This window comes from Anarhichas minor, unplaced genomic scaffold (assembly GCF_050575085.1).
Source record: "Anarhichas minor isolate MPS153535 unplaced genomic scaffold, ASM5057508v1 ptg000061l, whole genome shotgun sequence".
NCBI lineage: Eukaryota > Metazoa > Chordata > Actinopteri > Perciformes > Anarhichadidae > Anarhichas > Anarhichas minor.
The window spans coordinates 397894-414686 of NW_027466507.1; the positions used below are offsets into that span (position 1 = coordinate 397894).

The 16793-nt window shown below is 39.1% G+C and overlaps 3 protein-coding genes and 3 non-coding genes across 13 annotated transcripts; 4 read left to right on the forward strand and 2 right to left on the reverse strand.

The window, feature by feature from the left end:
- Window positions 1-110: 110 nt before the first annotated feature.
- LOC142933446 (small ribosomal subunit protein eS17) lies at window positions 111-4356 on the forward strand. Its single transcript, XM_076077564.1, has 5 exons — window positions 111-211; window positions 981-1132; window positions 1403-1508; window positions 3474-3539; window positions 4228-4356. Exons 1-5 carry the CDS (start codon window positions 209-211, stop codon window positions 4303-4305), a joined length of 405 nt encoding a protein of 134 aa, XP_075933679.1. The 5' UTR covers window positions 111-208; the 3' UTR covers window positions 4306-4356.
- Window positions 1180-1306, forward strand: LOC142933470 (small nucleolar RNA SNORA71). The gene has a single exon (XR_012947596.1). It is a non-coding gene; the product is annotated as a small nucleolar RNA SNORA71 (small nucleolar RNA).
- LOC142933472 (small nucleolar RNA SNORA71) lies at window positions 2558-2684 on the forward strand. Its single transcript, XR_012947597.1, has one exon. It is a non-coding gene; the product is annotated as a small nucleolar RNA SNORA71 (small nucleolar RNA).
- LOC142933473 (small nucleolar RNA SNORA71) lies at window positions 3973-4099 on the forward strand. The gene has a single exon (XR_012947598.1). It is a non-coding gene; the product is annotated as a small nucleolar RNA SNORA71 (small nucleolar RNA).
- A 1017-nt stretch (window positions 4357-5373) lies between the features above and the next one.
- Window positions 5374-9498, reverse strand: cart2 (cocaine- and amphetamine-regulated transcript 2). Its single transcript, XM_076077565.1, has 3 exons — window positions 9269-9498; window positions 6241-6324; window positions 5374-5599 (listed from the first exon to the last, which is right to left on the reverse strand). Exons 1-3 carry the CDS (start codon window positions 9389-9391, stop codon window positions 5492-5494), a joined length of 315 nt encoding a protein of 104 aa, XP_075933680.1. The 5' UTR covers window positions 9392-9498; the 3' UTR covers window positions 5374-5491.
- Window positions 9499-12684: 3186 nt separating this feature from the next.
- Window positions 12685-16496, reverse strand: cunh15orf40 (chromosome unknown C15orf40 homolog). 8 transcript variants are annotated; one of them, XR_012947591.1, is made up of 5 exons: window positions 16257-16492; window positions 15613-15772; window positions 15392-15519; window positions 15051-15274; window positions 12685-12942 (listed from the first exon to the last, which is right to left on the reverse strand). XR_012947591.1 is itself a non-coding variant. In XM_076077561.1 (5 exons), exons 1-4 carry the CDS (start codon window positions 16419-16421, stop codon window positions 15185-15187), a joined length of 543 nt encoding a protein of 180 aa, XP_075933676.1. In that variant the 5' UTR covers window positions 16422-16492; the 3' UTR covers window positions 12824-12942; window positions 15176-15184. The 8 variants fall into 8 exon arrangements, 5 of the variants coding, with proteins under 5 accessions (XP_075933673.1, XP_075933677.1, XP_075933676.1 ...); XR_012947590.1 differs by having other exon boundaries at window positions 15129-15274; window positions 16257-16491; XM_076077561.1 differs by having other exon boundaries at window positions 12824-12942; window positions 15176-15274.
- Between the last annotated feature and the right edge of the window lie 297 nt (window positions 16497-16793).

Consider the following 16793-nt stretch of genomic DNA (forward strand, 5'->3'; position numbering starts at 1 on the left):
GTATAAATATATATATTATATTTGTTTTTTATATTTTTAATGTTTTCTTAATTAAGTAAAGGATCTAAATTATTGTAGTTGTTGTATTTCCGTCTTCCGGCCGACAGAGGGCGCAGCACCTGCAGCTTGTTTTCCTTCTCAACTTCCGCCTGTGGATTTAAACTTCCGCCGGAAGTCTGATCGGTCTCTTTTACCAGGCCGATCCAACATGGTGGGTATTTTTCACATGCCTACCTGACTAATCTAAACTAATCCTCGCGTTCTGAGGCTGTTTGTTCATCACTAATTTAATCCACGGACACCGGAGAGTTCAATTCACCAGCATATCAAAGTATTGACGTTAGATGACTCGAATAAGAGCGATTAGTTTGCGGTGTTGTAGCTGAGAAACTGCCGCTAGGAGAAGGAGCGGAGCCGCTGAATGAGAAGCGGTTCTCAGTCAGATTTGTATCTGTCTAAAGAACCGGAACGGTAGAATAATAATGTCGTTCAGTGGGTTAAACACGGGCATTTAAAGCGTTTAACCGCTAATAAACATCACCCACGGTTAGCTTACGAGGCTAAACTGGAGTTAGCTTAGGCTAGCAACCATTACCGAGCATCTCACCGGGAAACACTGGTTTAACCATCTCCGGTCTGCTCGGTGGTCGTGTAAATAACACGGAACATGCAGCCGAAGTGTTGTGTAGTTTATCGGCTCTGAGTCTTATTGTTTATGACGACATGTATTTATGAACCGTGATGGTTCGTCTCATCCATTCAGGTAATATTGCGTCACATTCATATTTAATGCTCCACACTTCTGGAGATGAACGAGACTTCTGCAAAATATATCTGAAAATTCACATTAGCAAAGAGTCATAGCTGATCTGTCTCTGTCCTCTTTCATAATGTGTTGAGACTCTGAAATCTATACCAAGATGGCCGCCTGTGATATCTTTATTTAAATTGTAATAGATTGTTTGGTGTTCTTCCTTAAGGGACGAGTCAGGACCAAGACGGTGAAGAAGGCCGCCCGGGTCATCATCGAGAAGTACTACACCCGACTGGGGAGCGACTTCCACACCAACAAGAGGGTCTGTGAGGAGATCGCCATCATCCCCAGCAAGAAGCTCCGCAACAAGATCGCCGGGTCAGTTTAACACGTTTAAATAGTTCATATAATGACGTCTGTCTACTTCCTGTATCGAAAGTGTTCATGACGTCCTTGTCGTCAGGTCATTGATAGTACAGGAAGATCAACCTGAGAGCCTTTCCCGTGTTTGAAGGATCCTCTGTTCCTCTCAGACCCTGAAGCTCTCACACAGCTTTAGACCGTAGACCTGATGTTTCCTCCATGAGCTCTGGTTACACTCACTTCCTGTTCCGTGTGGATGTTCACGTCTCTGTGATGCTGCTGCAGGTATGTGACACATCTGATGAAGAGGATCCAGAGAGGTCCAGTCAGAGGAATCTCCATCAAACTGCAGGAGGAGGAGCGAGAGAGGAGGGACAACTACGTGCCCGAGGTCAGTGAACGCACCACCAACGCACCTGAGACACTGTGGTGGTTCTTTGGTTCCACCATGAACACAGGAGAGGTTACCCTGGCGGTGACTGTGACGTCTGTTAATAACACAAGTCAAACGTCGTGGTTCTCTGGTCGTCCTTTGAGCTGCAGTTTGTAGAGAAAATGTAAAATATTGTGAGTTATTGAACTATGATCAGTTCTGTGTCATCGTTTTACGTTCTATGGAAACGTCACCACATCTAGAAGTAGAGAGAACTTAAACAGGTCCTGTGTAGCAGTCATGACATGAATCATTCAATAAGAACAGAAACAAGTTTCATTCCTTTGATCATTTATATTATGAAGTTAGAAAACAATGAAATCTAAATATCCAACATTGTTCACAAGTGTTAACGCTGGCAGACAAAATGAGGCTTTAAATATTAATATTAAACTATTCATATGTTTCAGCCTCTCTTCTCTCTCCTCTTCTCTCTCCTCTTCTCTCCTCTTCTCTCTCCTTCTCTCCTCTTCTCTCTCCTTCTCTCCTCTCCTTCTCTTCTCTCCTCTCCTCCTCTTCTCTTCTCCTTCTCTTCTCTCTCCTTTTCTCTTCTCCTTCTCTTCTCTTCTCTCTCCTTCTCTTCTCCTGTCTCTCCTCCTCTCATGACTTCATAGTTTCACTGAGGAGCTCACAGTTTAATGTTTTTACACACTCTGGTTAAAGTGAAGGCTTTATTGGAGGAGACATTTATATGAGAACATGAAGAATAAAATGTTTTGTTTTGCTTTTTTCTATCAGAAGTTGGTCACACATGATGTGTTCAAGGACTGTCAGAAAGATGAAAATCTAACAATAATGGCTGATAAATGATGTAGTTTTAGTGATTGTTTAACAAAACGTTTCCATCCTGCTGGCAGGTTTTAGGGTTCAGGAAATCTAACGAGATGAACATATTGCAGATTTAAGTATTCTAGAAGATCCTCATCATTGTGTTTGATGGATGGATAAGAGCTTTATTATTATTATTATCACATGAGACACATGAACATTAATGTAAAGTGTCTACTTCCTGTATCGAAAGTGTTCATGACGTCCTCGTCGTCAGGTCATTGATAGTACAGGAAGATCAACCTGAGAGCCTTTCCCGTGTTTGAAGGATCCTCTGTTCCTCTCAGACCCTGAAGCTCTCACACAGCTTTAGACCGTAGACCTGATGTTTATATAACTTTAAACCTGATGTTTCATAAGTTTAAACCTGATGTGAATATATTTTTAGAATAATAAATATTAAGTTCTCGCTGTACTTTGGAGATATTTTACACTGAAATACTTGTTTAAAAACATAAAATCTCTTACTAACCTTTCATTTTTATGAGGGGATAGTTTTCCTAAATTAGATAAATAGTAGAAACTAAACTCGGAGTGAGTTTAGTTGAGTTTAAATATTTTGAACATAAATCATTTTTCCTTTCATCCTGAGGTCAGAGGTCGTCGTGTTCGTCTCAATCTTTCCAACATGAGTCTGAATATAATCTTTGTTTATGTCGTACATCTGAGGCTCGTCGTATCGCTGCAACTATTGTATATTTATGATTGTCTTTATTATCATTGATCTGATTATTATAACAGTTCAGTCTAAAGAAAGTTAGAAACTTTTAAACTGTCAAAGCTGACGTCTTTAAATGTCCCGACATATTGAATGATTTATGGATTATTATAAATATCTGCAGATTAATCTTCTGCTGAAGCTCGACTCAAATGTTCAGTGAAATGATGCATTCAGGGACAGCGAGGGAGGAGGAAGAAACGGACACCTGTGTTTAACCGTGTTGTACTTGTGCACCTGGTTGTTTAACCGTGTTGTACTTGTGTACCTGTGTGTTTAACCGTGTTGTACTTGTGTACCTGTGTGTTTAACCGTGTTGTACTTGTGTACCTGTGTGTTTAACCGTGTTGTACTTGTGTACTTGTGTACCTGTGCAGGTGTCGGCTCTGGACCAGGAGCTCATTGAAGTTGATCCCGACACAAAGGAGATGCTGAAGCTGCTGGTGAGTCTCTTCAGTTTACAGTTTACTGTAGTAGGAAGTAACCGAGGTACTTGTACTTCAGTATTTAAATACTCTACTACTTCATTTATCTGACAGCTGCAGAGTGTTTATAAAATGTATTCTATGTGATATTAAAGTACTGCTTACATTCCTAAAGTGTGGTATTAGTACCTCTACCACTGATTACTAGAGTTATGTATTAATACCTCATCAGAGCAGCTCAGTCAGTATAACGAGTTAAGATAAACTGAAGGATTGAGATTAAATATAAAACGCACTCTGAGGTAAAGTGTTAAATGTCCTTTGATGCTTCTGAACATCAAAGGAAACGTAACGAGCTGCTATGAGTGATGATCAGACCTGAACTTCAAAATGTTAAACTTAATAGTGATCAGACTCTTAAAGTTTAAACACGTTGTTTAAAGTGTCTACTTCCTGTATCGAAAGTGTTCATGACGTCCTTGTCGTCAGGTCATTGATAGTACAGGAAGATCAACCTGAGAGCCTTTCCCGTGTTTGAAGGATCCTCTGTTCCTCTCAGACCCTGAAGCCCTCACACAGATTTAGACCGTAGACCTGATGTTTCCTCCATGAGCCCTGGTGTAGAGGTCTCAGGTCTCTTGACTGTTCATATCAGACCCTGAAGCTGTATGAGCTCTGGTGTTGAGGTTCTTCTTCTGTTCTTCAGGACTTCGGCGGTCTGTCTAACCTGCAGGTGACCCAGCCGACCGTCGGCATGAACTTCAAGCAGCCTCGAGGAGTCTAGACGTCTGTAAAGTATCTTACTAATAAAAACCCTCCGGGGACGAAAAGCCTGCTGATTGGTCGACTCCACTGCTGTTAAACCTCTCTATTTATTTTTACTCTATTTTACTTTATTTACTTCTGGTTCAGTGTGTTTAATATCAGAAGCTTCTGTAACTCATAGAAGTGATTTTAAAGGTTTTTAATCATTTTATTATTTATTTTATAGTTTCACTCTTAAGATAAAAAAGTGTTTTAACTTCATTTAAACCTCGTTCTTCATCATTTAAAGTATGGAGATGAGGGATTTTAAGTAAAATGACATATTTAGGTGATTTTAGTTGAGAAAAGGCCTCGTGTACTTTTTATTGGTCAAGTAATAAATAATGAGAATATATTAGTGCTGGGCAACAATTACAATGTTTAATCCTGATTAATCTCATTGTTATGACAAAGTTCAATAATGAATTCTAAAGTAGTGTATTGTGCACTTTTATTTTAAAGTCCTGCTATATGAACAACAGGTCAATAACATTTGGTTTAAACACTTTAAACACATCAGGTTCTTGTTAGCAGCAGTATTCCCTTTACACAGCAGCAGTTATAACACAGTTATAATGATTCTGATCATAGATATTCAGCCGGTGTTCATAACTTTATCTTCATGTGTGTAAGAGATGATATTTAAATATACACCTTGAAAACTACAAACCTATCTACGTCATGTTTTTATGTTTGTTAAATTCTCAGTAGTGATACTAAATGATGCTTATTATACATATTACAAACAAAACACTTTAAAAACTCTAAAACAATAATTTAAATGAATCATTTATTTTTTGCTTTTTTGGTATGTTGGTCAGACATATGCAACGCTGATTACCGTAATATGTGTGGTATTTGGTATTAACGCGATAATAACGTGTTAACTTACCCAGCACTAGTTCAATAATAATGACTAAAGCACAAACAAACCGTCTCAATCCACAAACACTTTTTTTTCTCCCAGTTTATAAATATGTAAATAAGTCGTGTATAATTATAAAACCTGTTTAATATTTCAAACATGATTTTAATAAATCAAAAAGTGTTCAGATAAAACGCCTTTAATGCACCAATGAATATTCATGAAGGATTAACTCCTCTAAAGCTACTTCACACAAGTTTATACATAAACATGTTAAAATAGACTCTGGGCTCTGATTGGCTCATAAGCACTTCAGCAGGAAGAAGTTACAGAAAGCTCCTCGAGGACAATCGCACATCTTCCCGATACGAGAACCTTTCCTCACCGCGCAGTGTTCTCCCAGGTCACACTGAGAACAGAGAACCACACACAGAGGGAGAGAACCACACACAGAGAACCACACACATCATTCGTGTGAGCAACACGTCTTATTATATTAGACGTAACGTTCTAAAGATGTGATTCTTGGTTCTTCGGCTTCACTACAAACACGGTGAGTATTTAAATACAAGAGTACTTGATTAAAATAGAATACTGTGTATTTAAATACAGAACTGTGTACTCTGTGTTTTTATTTAATGCTACGTTGTACTTTTGTGGGTAAAACCTTTTTCTTCGGTGTTTTAATAATCAAAGGAAGTGGCGCCACCGTGTGTTACTCAGATGTCACTGCAGGTAAAGATCAGTAATACATGGAATAAATAATGAATAATATATATATAATCTATGTATATGATATGATATATAAAATAAAAATGTTATGAATAATATATAAATTAATGTATAGAATAAACTAATACATAGAATAAGTGATGAGTAAGATAAACATAAAATAGATAATATACAGAACAAATAAAGTAAAAACGAGTGACAACAGTGTTTATAAAACATTAAAGATTAAATATGAAACATTTTGTCATTTAGTAATGAAAGACTTCTAGAAACCTCCAGAGGTAAATATAATAATAATAATGTGTTGATGAGACTCACTGAGGGAACTTGTCCGTACTTCTTCTCCCACGGATTGATCCTCTTCGTCTGAAGCTTCTCCAGAACCTCATGCAGAGCTCCCAGCTACGCACACGCACACGCACACACACGTCATAAAGCTTCCATCTTCCAACAGATACAATGAGTGCATCAAACACCAGCAGTACTACATTTAGTATTGTACTTAAACACAGTTCCAGGGTTCGTACGGTCATGGAAAACCTGGAAAAGTCATGGAATTTTAAAATGGTTATTGGAAAAAAATAAAATCCTGGAAAAGTCATGGCAATGTGTTTCATTCATATTTTCATGTCGTTCATTTGCGCTGAGTTGTCAGCCAGCGTTTCTCAGATTGGAGTGAGACGAGGAGAAAAGGTGATGTTGTGATCTTCGCAATAGAACATCTTTGACGTGACGTGTCGAGTCTTGGCCAATCAGCGTTCAGATGTCTACAGCGTCTTCATTTCCCTCCGTTAAAGTTTAAGTTCCGTTATGTTCCGTTAAAGTTCAGACTTGCTGGGTTAAGTTAACGTCCACTGCATGCGGAACTGTCGACTGTTAACGTTCGTCATTATCGCGATTTAGGAGGAAAAAACGTAACGTGATGAAACATGCAGCCCCCCCGTGTTCCGGTTCAGTTCACGCGCTCACTCATTAACGTTAAACCTGAACACCGGCGCATCTGGTTGCAGGTTGTTTGTTTTAACTCAAAGTAGAATGAGGATGATTTCGTGGTCAGAATAACTTTCATCACCACGAAACATGAGGCCCAGATACTGATGAGATGATGAGGTCAGAGAGCTTCAGGGAGAGGAGGCTGGTTGTGTAGCGCAGCTTGACGCAGGGCTGAGATGTGAGTGGAGCTGGGCCTGGATAAAGGTGGAGCTGGGCCTGGATAAAGGTGGAGCTGGGCGTGGATAAAGGTGGAGGTCTAAACAGACGTGAGTACAGCTTCCTGCTGTCACAGTGTTTTAAATACATTGATAAGGCAGGCTATGCTACATGCAGCCTCTGCTCCATGAGATGAACTACAGCAACAAGGGCTCACATGTCCTCTCATCACACTGTTCACTGTGATGACCACAGCCAGTGGACCAACAGTCCCACGTTGCTCTCAAGAACCCTGAAGTAATGAGAGGGTTAAGGAGCCTGTACCTTCATTTCAGCAGGTTGCTAATGCAGAGGTGCGTATAGATCACAGCTATTATTTTACTCTTGATAAACTACTTTAGCCAGAGTAGATTATCATTTTCATTTAAATAATTGAACTGGATTGAATGCATATTAATTGCAAATAGAAGATAGGCCACAATTCTAACAGCTGTACAGTAACAGTGGAAGTTAATATGAAGACATACAGTAACAGGGTTCAATGAAACATGTGCTCTACAAAAGGGAAAGCAACATGTGCACTAGCTGGATGCTGCTACCTACTAAAGCTCTTATTGATGTGTCAGTGTCAACCAGAGTATATTTATAAATATTTATTCTTTTAATCAAACTATTGTCTCTCATTCGTTTGTGTCATTTAAGGTATACTGTATGCTTTGGAATTCTCATTGTTAGTTTAAATACATTTTCTCACTTTTTCATGTATACACCGAGATTTCACAAAATGTTTGGTCATGGAAATTTGGTTTAGAGTCATGGAAAAGTCATGGAAATCCATTGGTCAAAATGTGTATGAACCCTGCAGTTCTGAGGTACTCCTGCTTAACTTGAATATTTTCTTCTACTTCTACGTTACTACATCTCAGAGGTGAGTATTGTAGTTTTTACTGCTCTGACTAATAATACAAAATATAATTATTCATATTATTTATGAAGGAGCTTCACAAAATATCAACTGCAACATTAAAGTGATGAACTCATTAATACATCAATAATTATAATAATATAGTATATATTCTGCATAATGAGTACTTTTACTTTTAGGTACTGTAAGTACATTTGGAAGTATATTTTGTACTAAAGATATATTGTGGTATTAGTACTTCTGAGTACTTCGTCTGGTCACTGTTATTAAATCATTGAATGTCTAATTATGAACTTAATTACAGTTTTAGTCCTTTAATGTTTCATTGAAGTACAAACAGATAATATGAAACAACACAGTAATGTTGAATATTACTGCTAAATATACAATAAATATATTGAAATAAATCAATATTTCATCTTTGTCCATTAAGACGTTAAAGAACCGTTCAGTGGTTTCATCAAAATAATTCATAAGAATTCTATTTGTTTAGAAAAGAGTAAAAAGTTCCAACATGAATGAATGAATTCTGAGTTTATATTAAAGACTATTATTGATCTCTATTCATACAACAATCTACTTTCTGCATTTTATTTTTTCATCCATAAATCAACAAATACCAAAATGTATTTAATTTACTGTAATAGATAATAAATCTGATCAGACGTATTCAGTTTATAATAATATGAATAAAATGTAAAAATAAAATCCTCAAACTGACTCCAGATTATTAGTTTTAACAATTAATAAATAAATATATTTAGTTGCAGATACATTTTTCTTAATTGTCTAATTATTGCTGCTCCACTTTTATAAAATAAATAAAGTCTTTATTTAATGTTTGTGAGAAGCAGATTAATTATTTTAAAATCACCAACTGTCAGATTGTTCTGTGATTAAATGAACATTATATGTATATATTATATATTCAATATTAAATATTCAATATTAAATAGTTTATATTCAATATTGTATATTATATATTAAATATTCAATATGCAATAGTTTATATTCAATATTATATATTATATATTAAATAGTATATATTATATATTAAATAAAAATTAAACAAAGAACATATTCTGGAAACAATAAACATCTAAAATATTGCTGAATAATGGATTAATCCTTACAGATTTTATGTATTACTAAATACTATTATTATTAAAAACTATTAAATTGGTTATGGTAAAAAAAAAAACATTGAACACTAACAAATAGTAAATAATAAAATGTTAGTACTTCTGCGCAGTATTCTGCGCAGTAACTGACCAGTCTGTTGGAGTTGGAGTAGCCGTAGTCCTGGACGTCCCTCTCGTCCCTCTCCGCTTCCGTACTTCCCGTCGGGCAAAGCGCGGACAGCAGCGCCGCGAGCAGCACAGCTCGCGCCCACATGATGCCAAAAAAAAAGTCAGGAGAACAAAGTTCCGCGAGCTGCGTTTCTGTCTCTGCTCCAGCTGTTTGTGGCTCACGCGCCGCTCCGCCGCGCGCGGGATGTTTGGGTAGACGGCCCCGCCCACCTTTCAGCCTCCGGACGACGTCACGGGTGTGACGTTGACTGGCTCCGAATGACCTCCGATGACCGGATGACTCATTAATAAAAGAAAACATATATAATAATAATAATATAATAATTATAACGATAATAATAATAATAAATATATAACACCTTTCAGAACAAAGTTACAGATGCAGTAAATTGAACCCCGAGTCTTTAAGAATAAAACATTAAAGATAAATATTCGACTAATCAATAAACAAATGATCGAAAGTTTTGTCAACTTTGATTTAAAAGATTTTAGTTTGTGTTAAATTATAATGTTGATGAAAATCAATTAAAGCACGAGAACGTTAATGGATTATTAGATAATTTTATTTATTTAAGATGATCTATAATTCTGAAAACTAAAACTCTATTCATGACTATATAGGGCCTTAAATGTACTTTTTCCTGTGTGGTATTAGTACTTCTACTGTAACAAAGTATTTTTACAGCGTGGTACTAGTACTTTTTCTAGAACACAGTATTTATACAGTGTGATATAAGTACTTTTACAGTAACATAGTATTTTCACTGAATTATACAGTTAATGTTTAGAACACAAATCACAGATGATTCGATGAAGACTTTAATACTTTAGTGAGACATTAGATGAAGACTTTAATACTTTAGTGAGACATTAGATGAAGACTTTAATACTTTAGTTTTTTCGTCTTCATACTTCCTCGTTCAAGATTACGTGGATAACGTACTCTACGTTTCTCTAAGTACATTTCTGTAGTATTCCTACATCTTTGTACACGAGAAGTTTCAGTTGGCTGCATTCTGCATCCTCACCACTAGATGGCGCCAGATCCTTCACACTGGACCTTTAACGTTTGTGAACTGACTCGATTGTTTTCGCTCCACAGTTGTCCGAATGTCTCGAGCGTTTTAATAAATGTGGTTCATCATTGATTTATGAATAAATACCTCCAGAACTAAAGACATTTAATCAATCAAACTTTATTTCAGATAAGACAGAACATTAAATATAATACTTACATTTGATATTCTGAGCATGTTAGCATTTAGCTCTAAACACCGCAGTCTTGTTTCAGTGTGTATTTATGTGACATCATCTTTATGTTTGTTGGACTAAACCGGAGGATTCTGAGATAACTGACTGGTGTTGACTTGTGATGTGTTTTTTTAACTTTGTGATGATCTCAGACTTTTTATTGACGACCACCGTCTGAGCGGATTGTTGTCGGTAAACATCCGGCCTCCAAATCCTCCTGTTGTCAGCGAGGCATTAGAGTGAGACTCAGAGCTGACAAAGATCCACTATAAATAAACCTGCAGACAGAAGAGAGGGTTTAAAACCCGTCTCCAGGACACGATTTGGTCTGCGATTGTCTCCGAATGTCCCCATCATCACAGACACCCAAAAATATCCTGCTGACTGGCAGAGAAAGTGAGGATGAAAGCTGTTGGTATTCACTGCAGAGAGGATGAGGATGCAGCTCTGCATCTTTTGATCATTTCTTCTTCTCCTTTCAACATGGAGTTGCTTAAATAAGCAGTTGAGGCTCGAGTCTTTCCTTTGAGGATTACTGTTTTGTGCACGTTGATGCATCTTTCCCTGCAGAGAGCCGAGGGAATGAGCAGTCATTGGGGAAACGCACCTCGGCTTTGTCCTTTAGCTTTATTTGAGTTTTATTTAGCTTTATTTTGAAAGTGCGTACTAGAGAGGAGACAGGAAATGACTGGAGGGACGACCTCGTCAGCATCTCAAAGCCAGAGGTCACCACGATGCCCAACTTGTGGGTTGTTGTGGCTCATTTCTGGCACGTCTGGTTGCCGGATGATGACGATGATGATGGTGATGATCACCCTAACCCTGACCACAAAGAGACAAAACCACCACAAAGAGACTCAAAACAACCACAAAGAGACTCAAAACCACCACAAAGAGGCTCAAAACCACCACAAAGAGGCTCAAAACCACCACAAAGAGACTCAAAACAACCACAAAGAGACTCACAACCACCACAAAGAGACTCAAAACAACCACAAAGAGGCTCAAAACCACCACAAAGAGACTCAAAACCACCACAAAAAGACTCAAAACCATCACAAAGAGACTCAAAACAACCACAAAGAGACTCAAAACAACCACAAAGAGGCTCAAAACCACCACAAAGAGACTCAAAACAACCACAAAGAGGCTCAAAACCACCGCAAAGAGGCTCAAAACCACCACAGAGACTCAAAACCACCACAAAGAGGCTCAAAACCACCACAAAGAGGCTCAAAACAACCACAAAGAGACTCAAAACCACCACAAAGAGGCTGTGTGGTTTCGAGTTGTTGTGTCTTTCTCATAAGTTTGAGGTGTCGGTGTCTGCACTTCTACTAAACAGGCTGACAGGAAGAAGGTCTGTTTGTTAAAGAGCTGGCCTCAAAAAAATACAAGTCAGCAGTTTTGAGGACGGAGCTTCATGAAAGCTGTGATCTGACAGGAAGTCGTTATCCGTCCGGGCTTTGATCCAGAGAAGCTGCTCGTCTACTTTTAGACTCGTTACCGCTGATTCACAGCAGAGCTCTCATTCTGAAGACCTTCATGAGCTTTTTATTCTTTATTTAGTTTTGACTCGTGCTGATAAAGTGGCGTTTATAATCACGACTCTGGATAAATGTTGGTGGGTCACGTGGAGTCTATCCAGTGTATATAACCTGTCAAACAAAGCATGATGGGATGTCTCATGATCTCCTTCTTACTTATAAGAAACTCCTTCAGCAGGTTAAGTTTATGAATGGATATTTAATTCTAATAATTGATAAGAAAACACAAAATATTCACTGACACAACTTTTCCAATGTGCTCTTCTCTGCTTTATATGTAAAATAAGTATAAAGTACCAAACAAGGAGAAAACACTTCGTTAAATGTACTAGATGATATTAAATCACGTGAGCTGAGAGATGAACTCAACGTATGAAATAGTTTAAATCTTCTCAGAAAAGAGGAAATAAAGTAAAAAATAAAAAGTATGAATAAAGTTTCCATCATAATCTCTTCACTCAAAAAAGTAACACAGCGCCATCTACTGGAGCTGTGTTTACATGCACTATATTTAAATATTTATATAAATATTTATATATTCATATATTCATATTTTTTAACAAAAAACATGACAAATGAGTTGATAAACAAACAAACAAATGATTTTATTTCTGCATCCTGAGTCTACCTTTAATAAAATCTAGAAGATTTGAACGATACAGATTCATAATCTGTTGATTTTGACACATAATTTAACCAAAAACACAAAAATAATACTTGTACATGATCACTTCCGACATGTCAACAGCTCGTCTCTCCTGCTCACTGATTGGTGGATCGGTCCGTTTCCGTGGTGATGTTCTGGTCCCAGTAGCCGTACCGGTCCAGCTGTGAAGGTCTGAACAGAGATAAATAGAAATAGATATGTCATCATTCATCTGCTTTTTGATTTTAGACCAAAAATCTTCGCATTGTTTTGCAGGTGAAATATTTGGGATATTAACCTCCTCTGTCTAGTTCTGCAGCTTGTTTCAGCCTCCTCACTCCTCCTCACCTCCTCCTCCTCCTCCTCTCAGCCTGCAGCCTCTCTGAGCCTCCTCACTCCTCCTCCTCCTCCTCTCATGCCCTGTCCACACTACTCCGTTTCTCCTTGGATGCAGATTTGTCAAATAGAAACGATCTCCGTCCACACGGGAGTTTCAGCATCATTCTCGAGTTGATCTGCGTCCACACGGCAGCCGTCGAAGGCGGACAGCACGTGACCATTAACTACACTGGGCATGCGCGTGACGGTGTAAACAGGAAGTGAATTGCTTGCTTAGTTAAAAAAAAAAAAAAAAATACTCGCTCTGTCTCTCTCTCTCTCCAAATTTACTTTAACATCAACACTTACACATAAACGTTTACTAGATTATGGGTCCATCAATGTGGTCTCTCACTCGTTTCCTCCGTGTTGTTGATGTCTGTTCTCACTAGTAGCTCTGAACATCATGTCCGCCTAGCTAGCTTCTAAGCTAATTTTAACATTACCGCCAATGGAGAAATGCTAACCGCGATTAGCATTACAGCGGTGCGGGTCTATCTCTCTCACATCAAATTTACTTTAAAATCAACACTTACACGTAAACGTTTACTAGAATATAGGTCCATACATGTGGTCAACACACGTCTCTCACTCTATTCTGCTCTTCCTTCGTGCAGGAAAGCTTAGCAGATCGCTAACAGTAGATCCGTGAAATAAAGACCATGGAATCCATAGAAGAGTTTCAATACTTCAGTGTGAATCTTTATTTGTAAAACTGTGGAAGCACAATATGAAATATGGCTTTACGAACTGTCCCTATACACATTACACGAATACAAAACAACAATCCATGATATAGCCAGCATGTAACATGTCCGCCTAGCTAGCTTCTAAGCTAATTTTAACATTACCGCCAATGGAGAAATGCTAACCGCGATTAGCATTTAATACAACACAAATGTTATACTAACCCTATGTTATACTAAATAGAATATATCTACGTACATATTTTCATGCTCCATAAATACATACTTACAGACTAAGGTCTCTCAAGGCTACCAAACGGAAGAAGTAAAACGTTAGTGCAGCGTGTCTTCTCATTAGAATCTAAAAACAACGAGCTGCTCCATAGGGCTGATGCCGGTCACGCCGCTCGCTAATCACTCCAATAACAGCTGCTTCCTCCACAGAAATGCAGACTTTTACTGCATAGCTGCTGCTAGCTGTTGTGCTAGCAGCAACGCTTGCAATTAGTTATCCATGTTGAAATGAATCGCTGGTAGCCCAGTTTGTTTTCTTCCGGGTACGGGTCATGTGATAGTGAGTGTGACGAATCAGGGACGGAGACGTCATGGTTGCCAAGAACCAATCCAGTAGCGAACACGGGTGTGGGCGTAACACCTCCAACCTCGCCGGAGTTTTCAGATCCCTCCGTTTAGGGTGCTCCAAAACTCCGGCGTAGTGTGGCCGCTCAGTGTAAACGTAGCAAATACGGAGTAAAAACGGAGTAGTGTGGACAAGGCCGCCTGCAGCCTCTCCTCACCTCCTCCACTCAGCCTGCAGCCTCTCCTCACCTCCTCACCTCCTCACCTCCTCCTCTCAGTCTGCAGCCTCTCCTCACCTCCTCACCTCCTCCTCTCAGCCTGCAGCCTCTCTGAGCCTCCTCACCTCCTCCTCCTCTCAGCCTGCAGCCTCTCCTCACCTCCTCAACACCTCCTCTCAGCCTGCAGCCTCTCCTCACCTCCTCCTCTCAGTCTGCAGCCTCTCCTCACCTCCTCCTCTCAGCCTGCAGCCTCTCTGAGCCTCCTCACCTCCTCCTCTCAGCCTGCAGCCTCTCCTCACCTCCTCACCTCCTCCTCTCAGCCTGCAGCCTCTCCTCACCTCCTCCACTCAGCCTGCAGCCTCTCTGAGCCTCCTCACCTCCTCCTCTCAGCCTGCAGCCTCTCCTCACCTCCTCCTCTCAGCCTGCAGCCTCTCCTCACCTCCTCACCTCCTCCACTCAGCCTGCAGCCTCTCTGAGCCTCCTCACCTCCTCCTCTCAGCCTGCAGCCTCTCCTCACCTCCTCACCTCCTCCTCTCAGCCTGCAGCCTCTCTGAGCCTCCTCACCTCCTCCACTCAGCCTGCAGCCTCTCTGAGCCTCCTCAACACCTCCTCAGGACTGAGAGAGGAGTCCACTTTGATCAGCTTGTCTCTGGACCTGGAGCCCTGCAGGATCAATATAATGATTATTATGTAAAGACAGGCTGAGGAAGGATAGAGGAGGCATACAAAGGTGACTGTGTAGGACACATGAGGGGAAGCTGGTGATGTTTTTTAGGAAACCTTGTCGAGAGACACGCGACTCTTCTTCAGGTCCAGAACTTCAGCCAGGTAGCGGAGGAGCTCGGCGTTGGCCTCTCCGTCCATCGGAGGAGCCGCGATGGCGACGCCCACCGCCTCTGAGGAGACTTCTGGAAGAGCAGAAGAAGAAGAGACGGCGATGTTCCCTCAGGTTGTCACGGTGACGGTGTTGTGTACTAATAAGACAGAGTGTGACCTCTGACCTGTGACCCCGCTGTGTTTGGAGCCGGGCTTCACGTGAACCACGATGGAGACGGATCCACTTTTGTCTCGGGACACCGGACAGGAAGCTTCTTCTTCTGCTGCTGCGCCTGCAGCTGCTTGACCTTTCACCTGGAGGACGTCACAGTGAGGATGTCCACACTTCATACTTTATATCAAAAATACCACTCATTGTACACAAACAGAAGTAGCTGCTCCTGGACCAAACACAGGTATATATTATATATCTACAAATGAATGAATAACTTCTGGTCTCTAATACAAAGTAAGGCTCACTTTGACCAGATCAAGCTACCAGTAACAACATGAATATAGCTGTTTTACTTTCAACAGTATTTCCACACTTTGGTGTATATACATACATATACATATATATATATATATATATATATATATATATATATATATATATATATATATATATATATGTATGTATCTCCTTCTTCCACCTCTCAGTATGTACCTCTGAGATAAAGTGGAGTAATGTTATATAGTATAAAGTAGTAGAATTGATTGATACAAAAGTAAAGTACAAGTACCTCCAACGTGTAGGACAGTACTTTGGTAAATACACTAATATATATATATATATTTATAGATACTCGAGTATCTTCTAATAACTCACCGCTTTCTCTTTTTTGGGCATTTGTTTGTTGTTTGTTGTCGTTAACGGACGGCGCACCGGGATGACGTCAGACCAACGGTTGAACGGTTTAACGTTTAACGGCTGAAAACATTTAGATAATCTTATAAAACTACGAGTTCTACTTAAACCCGAGCGGGAGAACATCCACCTGCTACGTGTTAGCTCGATAGCTGTTAGCTTAACACTCAGGGAGCAGAAATGCTAACAAAATGTAAACAACGTGACTTCTGCTTTTCAAAATACTAACTTCCGGTTTCTTTCATAGTAAAAGCCTCATTGAAAAAACAAATGCCTGCAACGTTTTTTATGTAAATTTTCAGTTGAAACATCTGAATATATAATAGAATTACAAATAAATCACTTTACCATGTAAAGTATTTCTTCAACAATGTTATTTCATATTTTTGTTACCTTTTTTAATACGTTTATATATTGTATATATTATTGTTTGCAATATCTATTTATATAAAAGTTATATTATATTTTATTTATATTCTATATTTAAATACAAACATA